Source organism: Lytechinus variegatus, chromosome 8 (genome assembly GCF_018143015.1).
Source record: "Lytechinus variegatus isolate NC3 chromosome 8, Lvar_3.0, whole genome shotgun sequence".
Classification (NCBI taxonomy): domain Eukaryota; kingdom Metazoa; phylum Echinodermata; class Echinoidea; order Temnopleuroida; family Toxopneustidae; genus Lytechinus; species Lytechinus variegatus.
The window spans coordinates 42,187,731-42,204,632 of NC_054747.1; the positions used below are offsets into that span (position 1 = coordinate 42,187,731).

The 16,902-nt window shown below is 37.2% G+C and overlaps 1 protein-coding gene across 1 annotated transcript; it reads left to right on the plus strand.

Moving 5' to 3' along the window:
• Window positions 1–398: 398 nt before the first annotated feature.
• LOC121419757 lies at window positions 399–5,308 on the plus strand. The gene is made up of 6 exons (XM_041614215.1): window positions 399–746; window positions 2,195–2,764; window positions 3,083–3,302; window positions 3,516–3,788; window positions 4,052–4,295; window positions 4,843–5,308. The coding sequence occupies exons 1-6, from the start codon at window positions 399–401 to the stop codon at window positions 5,306–5,308; spliced, it is 2,121 nt and encodes a 706-aa protein (XP_041470149.1).
• Window positions 5,309–16,902: the final 11,594 nt, after the last annotated feature.

Genomic DNA, 16,902 nt, shown 5'->3' on the forward strand with positions numbered 1-16,902 from the left:
CACGCACAATGCGTGAGACTCACGCATTCAGGGTCCGTCTCACGATCTCACGCAGAGCACCCATTTTTCTCACGCATTTGGACCCGACAGAAAAAAAAAATATTCGCTAGAATATTCTCATTGGCCGACCGCCTGCGCCTTCGTCTACCCAGGTACGTAATCGATCAAGACGAATCGAGAGTTCAGTACGATCAGCAGACAGTCAGCTAGTGACTTAGAAGTGACGTGTGCAGCATACATAATAAATGCAGTCATGCTAGCACATCGCGATCGCATGCTGATGCATCGCCATGGTATCATGATGAAGCCCGAAGCCGGTTGGTTTCGCGCGCGTGCGATTTCGAAACATCGTCGATCGATCCCAACTAACTTCACATCTTGAGTAGACTACAGTCAAGATGGCTTCGCACCGACGTGGGCATGAGTCAGACTCTGACTCGGATTTTTCAGACCGAGAGGCTGACGCCGGCGATATAAGAAAGAAGAAAAGAAAACTAAAAGGTGCCGCGACTTATAGATGCAAATTTTCGCCGGACTGGACGAAGACCTTTGGTTCATTCATCACAAAAGGAGATAACAACTATTCCTTCCGCTGCACGTTATGCAACCGAACCGTTTCATGCGGGCATATGGGGTTGGGGGATGTACAGAGGCACATCAAGCTCGACATGCATACACAGAAAGTTGCAGCGATGAGAAGACAACCGACACTGAACTTTCCCCGTGTTGACCCCTTGGCAGAGAAGGTATGATGACCCAAAAAATAGTTAAGAGTAAATTTCATATGTCAAAAGTCTGATATTTCAAAAAAAAATTGCATGAAATAATTTTTGAAGTTTTTAATTTTGTCTTTGTTTGGATTTTTCTTTTTTTTTTTGGGGGGGGGGGCTGCAAATATCTTTAAGTCTAAAGGCTAGATCTGTTAGTAATAGTAGATCCACTTTGAGTTTGTCTAAGTTATTGTTTTTAGACTAACTTTTTATTGTTTTTTTTCTGTATTATGCACAAAAAATGTGTGTTTGTTGAGCAGTGGCGTAAATGAGCCAAAAATTTTGAGGGGGCCGTCAAATTCCAGATGGAACAAAATTTCTAAATATGTGAGCGAAAATTTTTTTTACCTTTTACTTTTTAATACAGAAATTAATTTTTTTGAAAGATTTTAACGTAAAATTCAGAAAATACCCTTTTCTTTCTTTTTTCTTTCTTGATCTTGCATGGTCACGAAATATTTTCTTTTGGGGGGATGGCCCCCAAGCCCCCATCTATACGCCAGTGGTGTCGAGTAGGATAATGAGCCCCCAAAATTAAGGGGACGCACATGGCATATGGTACAAAATTTCTTTAAAGCTGCGAGCAAAGCAAGCGAGCACAATTTTGACACTTATTAAAAAAAAAATTGTGATAGATTTTTACATGATATTTAGAGAACAATATAATTTCTCAACATTTTTCTTTCCTTGTTTTAATTTCTGGGTCTTGAAAATTTGTCAATTTGTGGGGGTTCATTTTGTTGGGGTAGGAGAAAAGTGCCCCTTCCCTAGTTGAGATGCCCTTGCTGCCATAAAGAAAGGACGATAATTGCAAATACCTTACATTAACACACTGGATTATTTGAAGAAAATCGAAAAGAAGAGGCATAAATCAAAAGTATAAAGAAAGGCATATTCAAATGGGGCACTTGACCAAAGGTGAAAGGGGAACACTGCAAATGAAGAATTTCACTACAAAAAGAGGCAAATTAAAGGGGCAATAAGAACATTTTAAAAGGATTTTTAATGAAAAATGCACTTTTAGAAAATGTGCGCTGATCGGACATGAAAAGAGCTGTTTTAAGAATGGAAACTTATCTGATATGAGAATGGGCACTTATAAGAAGGTAAAGGGGCACTTTACAGTGCGTATGAAATAAAACAGGACAGATTTGAAGTCTCTGATTTTTTTTCTTCAAATTATGATGTCTATATTTTGGTGTTAATTGGTGTTCTTTCAAATAATATTAAAAAAATAGTTTTGTGCATGCTTGAGCGAACACAGAATGTTTTTGTTTGGGGTTAAAAAGGAGGCTTGCGCCAAAATGGCATAAAATGATATGATGATCTGACTTCTTGCTAATTAGCACACTTCCTCTTAACATTTTCATTATCTTTGACATAATTTTAATTAATCTTGGGCATATTCTTGTTTTATTACACAGGCCACACGAGCTGAAGTGAAAGTTGCCACAATGCTCGTGCAGAACAACATTCCACTCGCATTAGCTGACGAATTGACTCCATTGTTGGCAGACATCTTTCCAGACAGTCAAATAGCAAATAAATATGCAGCCAGGCGTACAAAGACAGCGTGTATCATTAATGGAGCTGTTGCCCCATTTTTCCAGCGGAAACTCGTTGACCACATGAAGAACCATCCCTTTTCTATTGCCATTGATGGCTCGTCTGACAACGATATTGAAAAGATGAATCCGATGACGGTCCGCATCTTTGACATGGGCAGGGTCAACACCCAATTCCTGGATATGTGCATGTCATCACAGTCGACAGCAGAAGCACTCTTCAACAAGATGGATGAAGTACTACGCCGTCATAACATTCAGTGGGAGAACTGTGTAGGCCTAGGTGTTGATAACACATCTGTGAACATGGGGTGTAGGAACTCCATAAAGACTCGTGTCCTTCAGAAGAATGAAACTACATATGTCATGGGCTGTGGGTGTCACATTGTGCATAATACAGCTGGCAAAGCTTCCGACGCATTCGAGCAGGTAAATGTAGTAGAGATGACTTGTAATAAAGTCTTTGGTACAATGAAATTACTTTGTTATACAAAGCTTGCTGTAATAATAAAATTTAAAAAGTCATATATTTGCAATCAGAGAAGTTACTTCTATGTATACACATATCAGTTGTCTTTACAACAAACCACTACCTTTCTTTCCTTGTCCTAACATTTGCTAATTCCATGTAGTTCATATTTGTCTAATACTGTATAAATAATGATAGTACATTGAAGTCAAAATGAATCAAAATTATCGAGGAAATTTTTAACTTTGGGAAATGTTTCATGTAATTGTAAATTGCAGGTGTCTGGATTCAATGTTGAGGAGATGGCGATCGACATCTTCTATTGGTTTGACAAGAGCACAAAGAGGAAGGCAGCTCTACTCGACTACTGCATATTCTGCGACCAAGAATACCGGAGGGTACTCAAACACGTCAATACAAGATGGCTGAGCCTTGAGACTGCTGTCTCAAGGATTCTCAAGCAGTATGCAGGCCTGAAAAGTTACTTCCTGTCAGAAGGTTAGTGTTGGCATGTTCTTTATGAAAATAAAAATAAGGCTTCAGATACTGAGATATTGAGAGAAACCATTATTGTAAAATCAGGCATGAATTTTAAATTAAAAGACCTTTTAAACAGTATAATATTCATTATGACGTTATTACGTTAGCCCTAATTGAATAATAGTATTTAATTACTACATAAATTAATTTTTCATATTTGTTACTTTACAGATGACAGGGCTCCGAGATTTAGGAGGCTTCACTTGCTGTTTGCGGAACCCATGACAGAGGTCTACCTCCTCTTCTACCAATCTGCCCTGCAGACCTTTATGCACATGAAATTGTTCCTGCAGCGGGAGTATCCTGTCATCCCACTTGTATATGCCCAGATGCAGTCCTTTCTCCAGAAGTTGGCTAGTCGATTTGTGAGGGTGCAGACCATCAGGGAAGCCAACAGAGACTTCATCAACTTGACTTTCAGAGATCTGAATGTGCAGCTTTCAGGTAAATTTAGGCTTTTCACTGAACACAAATTACAATTCAAGTGAAATAGAGAATCCAACACATACTATATATTTGGGTATCAATAACGATTACTAGTCATTCAAGAAATGTGGGAGCCATGAGTTTTATTGAAACCTTGTACAGGTACACTAAAATATGTTAATTTGCATCTCTCAATTTAAATAACATAAAAACACAAAATAAATTCAAAATAACTTTAAACCCAGATTTTATTGTGAATTCTGTCTTTATATTACTCTCAGACGACAACTTGATGATTGGATTTGCCACAAAAAATCTAGTGAAGAAACTTCTTGATGAAGGTTCGATCTCTCCTCATCAGCAGTCTCGATTCTTCCAGAGTGTTCGTGCCTTCTACTGTCGTGCTTTCTCGTATGCTGTGGAGCATCTTCCATTGGATGACAGACTTTTGAAGAATGCTGCATTTGTCAACTTCATGCGCAGAGAGAATGCTACCCTATCGGAGGTGGAGTTCTTCGTAGATAGGTATGGCCAAGATAGCATTTGTAAAAAATGTGAAGATGCGTAGTGTTCATAAATTTAGAACTGTATTATTTAAAGGAAATATTAAGCAATAGCCCCATCTCTAGTCCCCGACTACTCGTACCTGGCGAGTTTCCTCACCCACAATGCCAGTATAGTCTAGTAATATAGAACCACTTGAATTATATGCAAATTAACTGCTCAATATATTTATACCGCAATAATTATGTTACCAAGCAGCAAAACAGTTACTTTTCCTCTCAAAATATTTTAGTTTTTCTATACGAATAAAATGTTGATTTATTCTCTGTAGTATTCTGTTATTGGAAAAAGGTATAGTTCAAGACTATTCATAACACAAGTCATTTACAAACCACACAAAGTTAGGTCCCCCTTAAAATGATTTAGAATAAAATTGCATTTATTCCTTTCCCTTTCTGTTCCAGATCCTGTTCCTTTTAAAGAGGTCCTCAATTAACATTTTGGTTCACATTTTACATGTTAAAAGTTGCACTTACGTTTATGCTTTCTCGAACTCAAAATCATACAGGTTCAGCACACTATTGCCCTACCAGTCACCTCAAGAGATGGACAGACTCGCTGAAGAGTTCACCACATACCAGCTGATGGAGGAGGACACCATTCCTCGGGATGTGTGGACACGTGCTAAGGTGTCAGAAGAAGGCCACTACAGGATGGATGTCATCTGGCAGCATCTCTCCAACATGAAGGCTCCAGATAACAGCCCCCTTCTTCCACGCCTTGCGAAGGTGGCAGAACTCGTTTTGTTCTTGCCTCATTCCAATGCCCAGGAGGAGCGTGTTTTTTCTATGGTTCGCAAGAATAAAACCGCATTCAGGCCAAATCTGGATCCAAAAGGAACACTCTCTAGCATCCTTACCATCAAGCTAGCCTATGGAGCACCTGCCCATACCTTCGAGCCGGACAAAAATTTGCTCAAGGTGGCCAAGTCTTCCACTTGGGAATACAATAAGGAGCACAGCTCAAAAGATTAATGATAACAATGTTCCCCCTTTACATAGCACTTAATACATCAGAACAACATCTCTAAGTGCTTTACAGATATATTATTACCCAGGTCATCGGAGACTGGCGTGCCTGCCCACATTACATGAACTTTCTCCACTCCCTGGTGAGCATTCCAACGAGAGTTCCAGGACCCAATTGCTAGGCATACTACATAGACGTTTGCATCCTATCGGGTACCAATTTTATACCTGGGTGGAGAGTGGCAAAGTGTAGATTGATGCCTTGCCAAAGGACGCTATGCTGCAGTGGGATTCGAACACATAACCCTCTGTTTACAAGTCGAGAGTCAGAACTGCTACACAACAAAACTTCCACATTAAGGTAAAGGGATACCACTCATTAAATGAACAAGGTTATGATATAACCTTGTTCTCAGTTAGATCTCCATGTGTGGCAAAATTAATGGCAATTTTGGCTTATTTCTTTTTTTTCTATGAGAAAAATGTTTGATTTTTGTGCACTGTTTCCAATACAGCTATTCTTCATTGAACTTGGCACTTATGTAAATTCGATTTTTAAATCATATTTTCTTATTTAAAAATATAGAGGGTGTAAACAAAATATGCCCAAAGTTCAAGTTTTTGATCACTCTAGTGAATAAAACTAGCACATCAATGATGTGGAGCTCATCCAGCATCTCGCAACACAATTTAACACAATTTTAATTTCAGCCCAGTTGACACTAGTGAATTATATTGGTGACATAAATTGAGGATATAGAATTGAAATTGATGAAGAAATGACATTGAAGCATTTTTTGTGATCTATGAATAAATTTCATATGAAATAAGTATTATTTATTATCTAGTCAAAGTTTCTTAACTCTGTGTAAAACCTTGGTGAACCTAATGTAGCTCTCAGATGGAACAAAAATAACCAAAATCAATCAACAAATAAGGAATTTCTATTCCTACCAGTAGATTCCCCACAGGCAGGATGGTTACAGTGAACAAGTGAGGGATAGTTGCAATTGAAGGTATTTTTACCTTTTGTCTTACAAAATAAGTAAAAAAAATAGTGACTTAAGTATGCACCAGAATGCACCATTAAGAGCTCAAAATTGAAAAAGCTCCCTACCGTGGGAGGGGGTGTCCCCCACACCCTCCCCCCCCCTCGGTCGCTTCGCTCCCTCGCCGAGACACCGAGTCATGCAAAATCTCACTCATATTTTTTTTTTTTTAACTTGGCATCTCTGCGGTCTTCGATCTTCGTTTTCCAGACCTGTTGTTGGGTGTCTGGAAAACGAAGACAGACGACCGGGGATCGCGTATTTGTCTAGCTAAGATAGGCCTATAATATTCAGCACCAGTTCAAGAATATTTTGATCTTGGATACGTCATCTGCTATGATTGGCTGCGGATAAGTTATGGTTATTTGTGTGAATGGTTCTAGGAAAATTACCCCCCGGACAATTACCCCCAGACAACTACCCCGCGGACAAATACCCCCGAGGACAATTACCCCCGGACAATTACCCCTCGGACAACTAACCCCCGGACAACTACCCCCTGGACAATCACCCTCGGACAATTCCCCCCGGACAACTACCCCCCGAACAACTACCCCCGGACAATAAGCCCCCCGAGGACACTTACCCCCCTGACAATTATCCTCGAGGACAATTAGCCCCTGGACAAAAACCATCGAGGACAATTATCCCCCGGACAATTTCCCCCCATAAAGTCATCCCTTCTCTCCAGCATCAATGTTAGAAGCGGGACCCTTTTTAAGTTTTGGTCGGTGGCACAGGTTTTTCGAAATATTTTCTACATTATCTTACCTTGATAATTTTTATTTCTCTTTGATATTGCTCTTTTTCCTTTTCTCTCACTTTCTTCTTTTTTCCGTTTTTGTTTTTGTTTATAGCGGCGCCTTCTGCATCATGAAAAATGGGGGGGGGTCTTGCACCCGAAATCTCCCGTTTGGCTATGCATATATTCATCAGAAAATGTGTAAACTGGCCCTCATACTAAGTTTTCATAGATCAATTGAACACGATTAGTCATAATAATCACAAATGCTGAATATCTCCGATTCCAACTGATCTGATTTTTTTAAAAATATTTATTTTGGGTTCAATTTCAGGAAAGAAATCAGGCAAATAGATAAAACGTAAAAAGACACCTTTATAGGTAAAAATATATTGAAAGTCGATAACGCATCTATCAACACTAACACTGTCAAGTAGGACTTATAATCCTGTTATTTTAAAACAATTCAACTAATAAGAAGCTAAAAATTATGAAACGATTGGTGCACATTCCAGCAAGCTCAAAAACTTTATGCAAAGATAATACAAACAAGAACACCTTGTAATTTTACCATTTAGGCCCTAAATGGTAAAATTACAAGGTGTTTTTTGTGTTTTACTCTTGGATGAAAGCAACATTAAAGAAGGAAATTAAGTACCAAAATTACTAAATTGTAAACAATTGTAAAGAATATGACATAATAAAAAACAGTGTTTTTTCTAAACAAATTGGCAATCATGATAGTAAACAATTCGTTTAAGATGCATTTTAAGGACGGTACGTAAGAATTTATAAAGAAGTAGACCTCTGCAAATCAAATGATGCGACTGAGCAGCGTGAGCTGAAAATATTAATATTTAGACCTAAAAAGGACATTTTACATAGCACTTTCAAGAAAAAATCAATTTGTAAATTGAAAAAATAATAAAAGCTCGATATCCGAGATAAAATATGTTTTGTATATTAACTTCAAATCTTGATATTTTAAACTCCATATATGTGAGCGCGAAGCGCGAGCTGAAAATTTTTAGAATTGCATGTATATATTTTAACCTGAAAATTGACTATTCTGGGCAATGTTTGTGAACCTGAACAAGATGCGTTTGTAACTAGATAATTACTGCAAGCGCAAAGCGCGAGCAGAAATTGTTATTAACTGTCCTAGCATTATCGAGAAGGGACCTGTTAAGGACTGTTTATAGGTACCCACGAAGACGGTATATATTTCAATAAAGCAGTTTTTTAACATTCCGACCTAAAGGAATGGTAATTACTTTTTGTATCAATAAAAGGGATAGGTATGTAACGAAACAATGGATGCGAGCGCGAAGCGCGAGAGGAAAAAAAAGAGATTTCAGACCTAAAAGCGGGACACTATTCATATTTTGTAAATCATAAATAAGATATAGTTAATTGGGTATCATTACTAATGCGATCGTGAGGCGCGAGCAGACAATTATTGATATTATGATGTGAAACTTGATAATTCAAATAGATTTTAAATAAAGAACATGCAGGCTATCGCGCATGTTTTAGATTTAGACCTAGAATCTGGGCTTTCTGAATACATTCTTTAATGAAACATTATAGACAATAGGAACTTGGCAAATCAAACAATGTGACCACGCAGCGTGAGCTTTAGAAAAAATGCTGATATGTAGACAATAAAACGGACATTTTACAGAGCACTTAAATTTGTGAATGAAAAAAATATTGAAAGCTCGATGTCCGAGCTAATTATGTTTTGTATAATAAATTCAAAACTTGCTCCATATCAGCCTACATGTATTGAGCAAGATACGAATCTCATCGAAAAGGCAATTCTGGCGCGAAGCAAAAGCAAAGATTTTTTTTATAGTAACATGGAAGATTTTTTTTGGCAAGTCTTCCCCTCACATTATTTCATTCACTCGTCTTCCTCCTCTTATTTTCCACTTATCTTTTCTTCTTCTTTTCCTTTTATCTTTTCTTCTTTCTCTCTTTTTTTTGCTCTGCCAATTTTTTTTTCACAGCAAATCTCAGGGGGGGGGGGGGGAGCCCCCCGCCCTGACACAGCCACTAGCTGTTGTGTTCTTAATTTCTTTCTTTTCCCCCTTGTTTTTCTGTTTTCTATTCAGATTTCATGTTAGCATTTTCACATCCCGTTTATTTTGACCTCTTTTCCATCCCTTTCCCGCCTAAAATTTCCATTTCACTTTGCCATCTCTTTATTTCTAACCCCTTTCTCACTTGTTTAATAGTAGGCCCTATTTCAGGATGATTATATTTGTTCACTCTACTTCCTTTTCCTTTCTCCTCTTGTTTCTTTATTCTCTTTCTCTCTCTCATTGTTTGTCTCGCCCACAAGAGGTGAAGGCGAGACTAAGAGATCCAAATGTCGTCTGCCCGTCGATTCCCAGAGAGGGTAAGCCGATTCTGCGGTGCAAGGGGGTGCAAGATAGACCAAAAGCCAATTCTGCATCGGCTTTTGGTTCTGAACCAAAAGCCGATGCACGTGTAAACAGGGTAATTTTCTTCCAAACGCGTACTGAATGTTGCTGTCTCGAAATGTACGCGTGGGAACGTCTCGGGTTTAACCGCAAAGTAGTAAGCAAGCGACACACTAGTGTTTCATGTTCGCCGACCGTATGGAAAACATTCTCCAAGGGCGCGCTTGCCACCTGTCTTAGGTCGATGACATTGCTTTCTATTACAATTAGGTTTATTTTATACGGAGTTTTTAATGGGATGGTCCGGGCTGAAAGTATGTTTAGCTTAATGAATAGAGTAGAATACACTGAGTACAATACCGAAAATTTCATCAAAATCGGATATAAACAAAGTTATTGAATTTTAGAATTTAGCAATATTTTGTGGAAACAGTCGTCATTAATATTCATTTGGTTGGCTGATGATGTCACATCTCCACTTGTTCTTTTGTATTTTAGTATGTGAAATTAGGTTAGGTTATTCAATTTTTTTCATCCAAGAACTAGAAAAATTGGATTGGCAACTGATTTAGTGCATCAAATATTCATTGCTGCAACTTATTTCATTATAAGGGAGACATATTATTTGCACAAGTATGAAATAATGTAAAAATTATGATCATATTTAATAACATAGGAAAACGGAAAGTGGAGATGTGACAATATCAGCCCGCCTAATGAATATTCAAGACGACTGTTTTCACAATATATTGCTAAACTTTAAATTTCAATGACTTAATATTACTTGCTATCCGATTTTGATAAAATTTTCGGCACATTGCTCAGTGAATTCTACTGTACGTATTAAAATATAAATATTTTCAGTCCGGACCATCCCTTTTACACGTTTAAGTGCCATCGACTTGGCGAGAAACTTAATCATGCCATGTCCACATAGGCTATATGACCTTTTATAAGATATCATATCTCGTCATGGCGACATATAACTTTTTATAAGTCGACTTGAAGAAAACGAAGTACAATTGCACGAAAACGTGTCCGTAGCACGCTATAAGTGGTAATTACCTAGACAAAATCCCCGGTCTTCGTTTTCCAGACACCCAACAACACGTCTGGAAAACGAAGATCGAAGACCGGGGACATGCGTTATGTCAATGGTATAAAATTTTAATGCCAGCTGAGCTGAGCGCGATATATTGCTCAATCAATTATCATTCACATTACGATATCCATAACTTATCAACCAATCATAATTCATCACATATCCAATATCAGAATATTCCTGAATTTGATCTGAATATAATAATGGTTTATTTTAGCTAGACGGATGCGATGGCCCCGGTCTTCTGTCTTCGTTTTCCAGACACCCAACAACAGGTCTGGAAAACGAAGATCGAAGACCGGGGACATGCGTTATGTCAATGGTATAAAATTTTAATGCCAGCTGAGCTGATAGCGATATATTGCTCAATCAATTATCATTCACATTACGATATCCATACAATTAATCATTAACCAATCATAATTCATTACATATCCAATATCAGAATATTCCTGAATTCGATCTGAATATAATAATGGTTTATTTTAGCTAGACGGATGCGATGGCCCCGGTCTTCTGTCTTCGTTTTCCAGACACCCAACAACAGGTCTGGAAAACGAAGATCGAAGACCGGGGACATGCGTTATGTCAATGGTATAAAATTTTACTGCCAGCTGAGCTGAGCGCGATATATTGCTCAATCAATTATCATTCACATTACGATATCCATACAATTAATCATTAACCAATCATAATTCATTACATATCCAATATCAGAATATTCCTAAATTTGATCTGAATATAATAATGGTTTATTTTAGCTAGACGGATGCGATGGCCCCGGTCTTCTGTCTTCGTTTTCCAGACACCCAACAACAGGTCCGGAAAACGAAGATCGAAGACCGGGGACATGCGTTATGTCAATGGTATAAAATTTTAATGCCAGCTGAGCTGAGCGCGATATATTGCTCAATCAATTATCATTCACATTACGATATCCATACAATTAATTATTAACTTATCAACCAATCATAATTCATTACATATCCAATATCAGAATATTCCTGAATTCGATCTGAATATAATAATGGTTTATTTTAGCTAGACGGATGCGATGGCCCCGGTCTTCTGTCTTCGTTTTCCAGACACCCAACAACAGGTCTGGAAAACGAAGATCGAAGACCGGGGACATGCGTTATGTCAATGGGAGAACATGTGTAGGGGGCAAGGTCCAAAGTCCATTCTAACCCGCGCACGTGTTTTGTACACACTTTGCACTGTTTTGTACACTACAAACGCTTTCACACGAGTGTGATATGTGTCCCCGGTCTTCGGTCTTCGTTTTCCAGACACCCGATAAATGACCTCTCAATTCGAAGCTTAGAATCTCCTCTTTCATCTTATATTATTTAGATTATTTCTTATTCACGCATGAGTGAGCAAAAACAATTTGAAGAAAGGATACCAAAAACTCATTTGGCGAGGGGTATCTGGGTTTCAAAAAGAAAACCAAATTTCTGAAAAGTTCAATATCTGCTCTTTAATTTGGTACCTCAATTACAGAAAATGGTCACGAAATAAAAAAGTTCTGGTCATTTGAAAAAGGCTTGTATTTCCATAATTTCATGAGATAAACGTGTTTTCACCGGTTTCCCACAGAAGCTTTCGCATGGTGAACAAAAGATTTAATGCATGGCTGATCGTCAACAAAACAGAGTGTTGAGTGAGTTTGAAAGCCAGCCTGGAGAACCTCTTCATTTTATGAAACTATTGAAATTCTAGCCTTATTTCAAATGACCAGAACTTTGTTATTTTTTGACCATTTTCTGTAATTTATGTATCAAATTAAAGAAGAGATATTGAACTTCTCAAAAATGAGTTTTTGATATCCTTTCTTCAAATTGTACTTGCTCACTCATGCGTGAAAGAGAAATAATCTAATACCCTTTTCATAAACCTATCCTCCAATTAGCCGCCTAAGAGTAATGCGGATAATTCAATAAAAATTGCGTTCATAAACTCCGAAAATAAGCCGCATTATTTTTACGAGCGCCCGTCCTGTAAAAGGGGGATAATCGCCATGACAACTGGACACGCCCCCTCCGATGCGGTTGTGTTGGAAAAGGGTGACCTTGTGACCGCACCATGGCAATTATCCGCATAATTTGGAAATGCGTTCATAAACTCAAAATCTTGTCCCGATGCTGCTATTATGCGGATAATAGCAGCATCAGAGTAATGCGGATAACTCTTGTCCTCCTCCAATTTTACGACCAAATTATGCTGCTATTAGCCGCCTAATTCATTTTAATGGGGTTTATGAAAGGGGTATAAGTAATATGAGATGAAGGAGGAGATTCTAAGCTTTGAATTGGTAGGTAATTTGTCTATTTTATTTATGATTAAGTAATGATAAATGATCGCTCAATCTTGGTTTCGTTTTTTCTGGGACGCACTGTACATTTTTTTTCGGAACATAGAACCTTGATTGTTATACCAGTGAGAAGAAAACAAAATAAAAAAAAAGTTGCACAACATACGAGAGAGGCAAAATAATCTTTCTATTGAAAAAATACTCCCTGCTACCCTAAATAATTGTTTATAGCCTAAATGATTCGTATAAATTATTTTTTGGCCAACACGCCAAATTTAGATTCGAAACTAGTATATTTTGCTTTAGAATTCAAGGATGAGACCCCCCCCCCCACTTCGGATCGTCAAGTATGCCAAAAATGTGGCAGACAAAAGGCATATGCAGCGTGCAACAATCTTTGGTGCATATCATGGTGCGTGTGCCATTTCGGGAAAAAAATGTGCATTTTCCCTGCCCCCCCCCCTCCCCCTTTTCATATTCGCTCCACCACCCCTGGAATTCTATAAGCTCTTATTAGGCCATACGGGCCAAATATGACTTTCCTTGTCTGATGACAGTTCACTGTTGATTTCGTTCAATTTAAAGGTACACATATGAAAAAATGTTAGGAAAAATACTGTCCACACAACAATTGATTTGAAATTGTTATCCAACTCTGGGTAGTTTTCAAACAAAGCACACATTATTGGTTTAAAACTACCCAGAATTGGATATAGTTTTAACCAATTGTTGTGTGGACTGCATGTTGCCAAACAGTTTTGAGAGTGGGTTTTACAACACTTCTCAAACGCATGGTTTGACCGATGTAGATTACTGAAATGAAATTTTTAAAAGCTGTAATTTGAATTAAACCATCTTGATCCATATCCCGTTATTGTATACCAATGAAGATCTTCTCTTGATTATGATCGACTGTATTTTGTTTAAATAATAATAATAACACATTAATATAAAGTCATTTTTCGGCATGACGAAAAACTTCCATCTGAGAACACTATACCCCAGTTCCCCTTCTCATCAATTCTATTCTCCAGCCCTAACTGCCTCAAGAAAGCAATTTAAGTATCAAAACACCTGTTTCTTGACGTTGGTCCGGAGATAAAACAACAGCCCGGCATATACAGTCACAGCGGGGGCCACACACGATGGGATGCATGCGCAGCGCTGAGTGCGGTCCCTGTAAGCATGCCGTCATTTTTATTCGCTTACTTTCCTTATTCAGAGGTCGATTTTCTTCGTTCGAAATTGAAAATGGATAAACATTGGGTTACTGAACACAATGTTTCTTGACTCACGGGCATGAAACAAGAAATAGTCTGTTTAACTTCGTTGTACCTATGAGAAAAGGTCAAATTGGCAACACATTTTATTATAATAGTATACATTTTTGGAATTCCCTCCCTAATCATGTTAAATGGTTTAAGACTTTTACACAATTCAAAAGAGCATCGAAACAACACTTTAAAAATGTCCCCACTCTGTAATGTTAAATATTCTTTCTAATTTCATGTGTATCATGTAGTCTGATATATAACTATTTAGTTATGATTTATTTAATTAACTTGTTTTACATTGTTTTATCATCTATTGTTGTTTGCGTGAAAGTTTGATGTCAAACTTATTTGTACTTTTTCATATCTTAACTTTTACGATTCATGAATCTTGTATTAGTTACGGTGCATTTAGCGCTACTTAAAAACTAATAATTTTCATATGTAACCTTGAAGTAATGATCGTTTACTCAACCTGTTTTACAATTATTACAATCATATTTTGCGTAAATGTTTTTTCATGGCAAACTTATTTTTTTTTTTATATATATATATAAAGTTTTACAATTCTTCGTGAAAATTTAGTTGTCTAGACTTAAATGAAGTAGTTTGTAGATTTCTATATTTTTTTTTCATAGATGTACATGTACATTGTTGTCAATTACTGATGTAAGGACTCCATTGGAAATATGCCATCTCGGCTTTCATGGGCAATCCTGTCAAAGTATGCACTACTGTTCATATTTTCATGTTCTTGTTCATAGTTACCTGACAAATAAAATCAATCAATCAATATGCCTTTGAAAACTTGATTAATTAACAATAATTTCGTTCCGAAGGTCCTACTACAGGCAGAGAAGTCTTACGTAATAGCACAGCTGTTGTTTATCTTTTTTCGTCCTTAGCTCAACGCTCATATACTGGCCTGTGGGGTGAAATTGAGACAGCGGGGATTACCCCTGGATTACTTGGCCAAGCACGGTTGATAAGGGCTTGGAAATGATTTTTAGGAGATCCAAATGGAAAATGGGGTACAACACCGCAGTTTGGAGTGCGAACTGCGGTGTTGTACCCCATTTTCCATTTGGATCTTTCAAAGGGAAGTTTATATATATATATATATATATATATATATATATATATATATATACATGTGTGTGTGTGTGTGTGTGTGTATTTATATATATATATATATTATATAGGCATCTGTTATATTATAGCCCTTAGCCTACACGTTGAGAACCCCCTGCATGGAAGGGTCACGGTGACGTGCTGTTCTGATAGGGAATTACACGACTATGTTTGTGTCCTTTTTAATCCGTTTCAATTATGCAAATTAACTTTTAATGGATGTCATGTACTTTGTATAATATCCAGTTTTCTCTTTGATTCATATAAACAATCTTCACTTGATTTTTCTGTAAAATGTGCAAAGAATTGTAATTCATGTAAGCCCGGCAATTCCAGTCTGCTGCTTCTACGGCTACGCCTAACACATCCTGCCCTGAGTTCCGGGGAAATTACAGTCAGGGTCGGGCATCATTCCTGCTGGATATTTTGAAAGATTTAATTCCATACGTAATATTTATGTTTTCTCCTTGTTTTCGATAAGATCCGTATAAGTGTCCCGTTTAACAATATAATCAAATGTCATTTCAACAGGGTTTTCGTTAAATTTGCTCCTCTGAAATTACATGCAAGATGTTTGGGCCTATAAAATGATGTTATTTGAAAGCTGTCTAAGAAAATCAACCTTTCTCCAGCTTCTTTAACAAAGCACTCGCTATTCGATAAAAAGAAATTTTACAAGGTTAATTTTTTTATGCTGCTTAACTAGACATATCAATAATTTATTTCATCATTTGCATGATTTTATTTGCATTTGATGATTGTTAAACAAATATTTCTGTTTTAAAATTTTACGCCCTCTATGGTTGAACATTGATTCAGTATGAATATTATAAAATTATTGTATGATGGTGGGCCCCAAAGCTGCGCACTTCACAATTTGAGTTAAGATTTAACATGAATTTCTTCTTATTTCACAAAATCTTTCAGTTGATAATGTTCCTTACATCATAATGAGTTAGTGTGCCAAATATCTCATAAAAATTTGAAAGAAATATAGGATTTTCTTGGAAAAAACCTCGGGCAGTAATGCTCAGATTGAAAAAAAAAATGGTACCCCATGTCTGCGCACTCATTCACTTTGCAAACGATTAGGGAATTTTGATGAGAAAGGCTGCATTTTGAGGCTGTCACATTAAATTCCCTAAATTCATTATTTTTCCACGATTTTTAGTCGGATTTTTTTTAAGAATACCTGTCTATGCATTGCATGTGTAAAGTTCGGGTTCGTTGCATATCTTCTTTTACTAGAATCGCGCAGATACGCCGGTGCGCAGACTCGGGAGACCGCGCAGACATGGGGAACTGACCATAACAGTTTTCTTTCTTAAAATAGTTTAAAAGTAACATGATTTTATACTATAATACAATGATATTATAGTGCATTCCTTTTCCATCTTTTTAAGACTGGATTCAATTTATAAAAACTCCTGAAATATGGTCATTTTGTGATGTTTGAAGTCAAAAGGCCTACTTTTTTCCATTACATTTGTACTGATAAAAGAGCGAATTGGATGTTTTTCCTTGTCTACCCAGTCAGCAAAGTATCTGGGGCCCAGATGGGC

Excerpts from the sequence above, each read along its gene's own strand:
- LOC121419757 (XM_041614215.1), top strand. The coding sequence starts at position 399 with ATGGCTTCGCACCGACGTGGGCATGAGTCAGACTCTGACTCGGATTTT. Across the intron at positions 3,789-4,051 it reads TCTGAATGTGCAGCTTTCAG|ACGACAACTTGATGATTGGA; the intron begins GTAAATTTAGGC and ends TATTACTCTCAG. Across the intron at positions 4,296-4,842 it reads GTGGAGTTCTTCGTAGATAG|GTTCAGCACACTATTGCCCT; the intron begins GTATGGCCAAGA and ends AAAATCATACAG.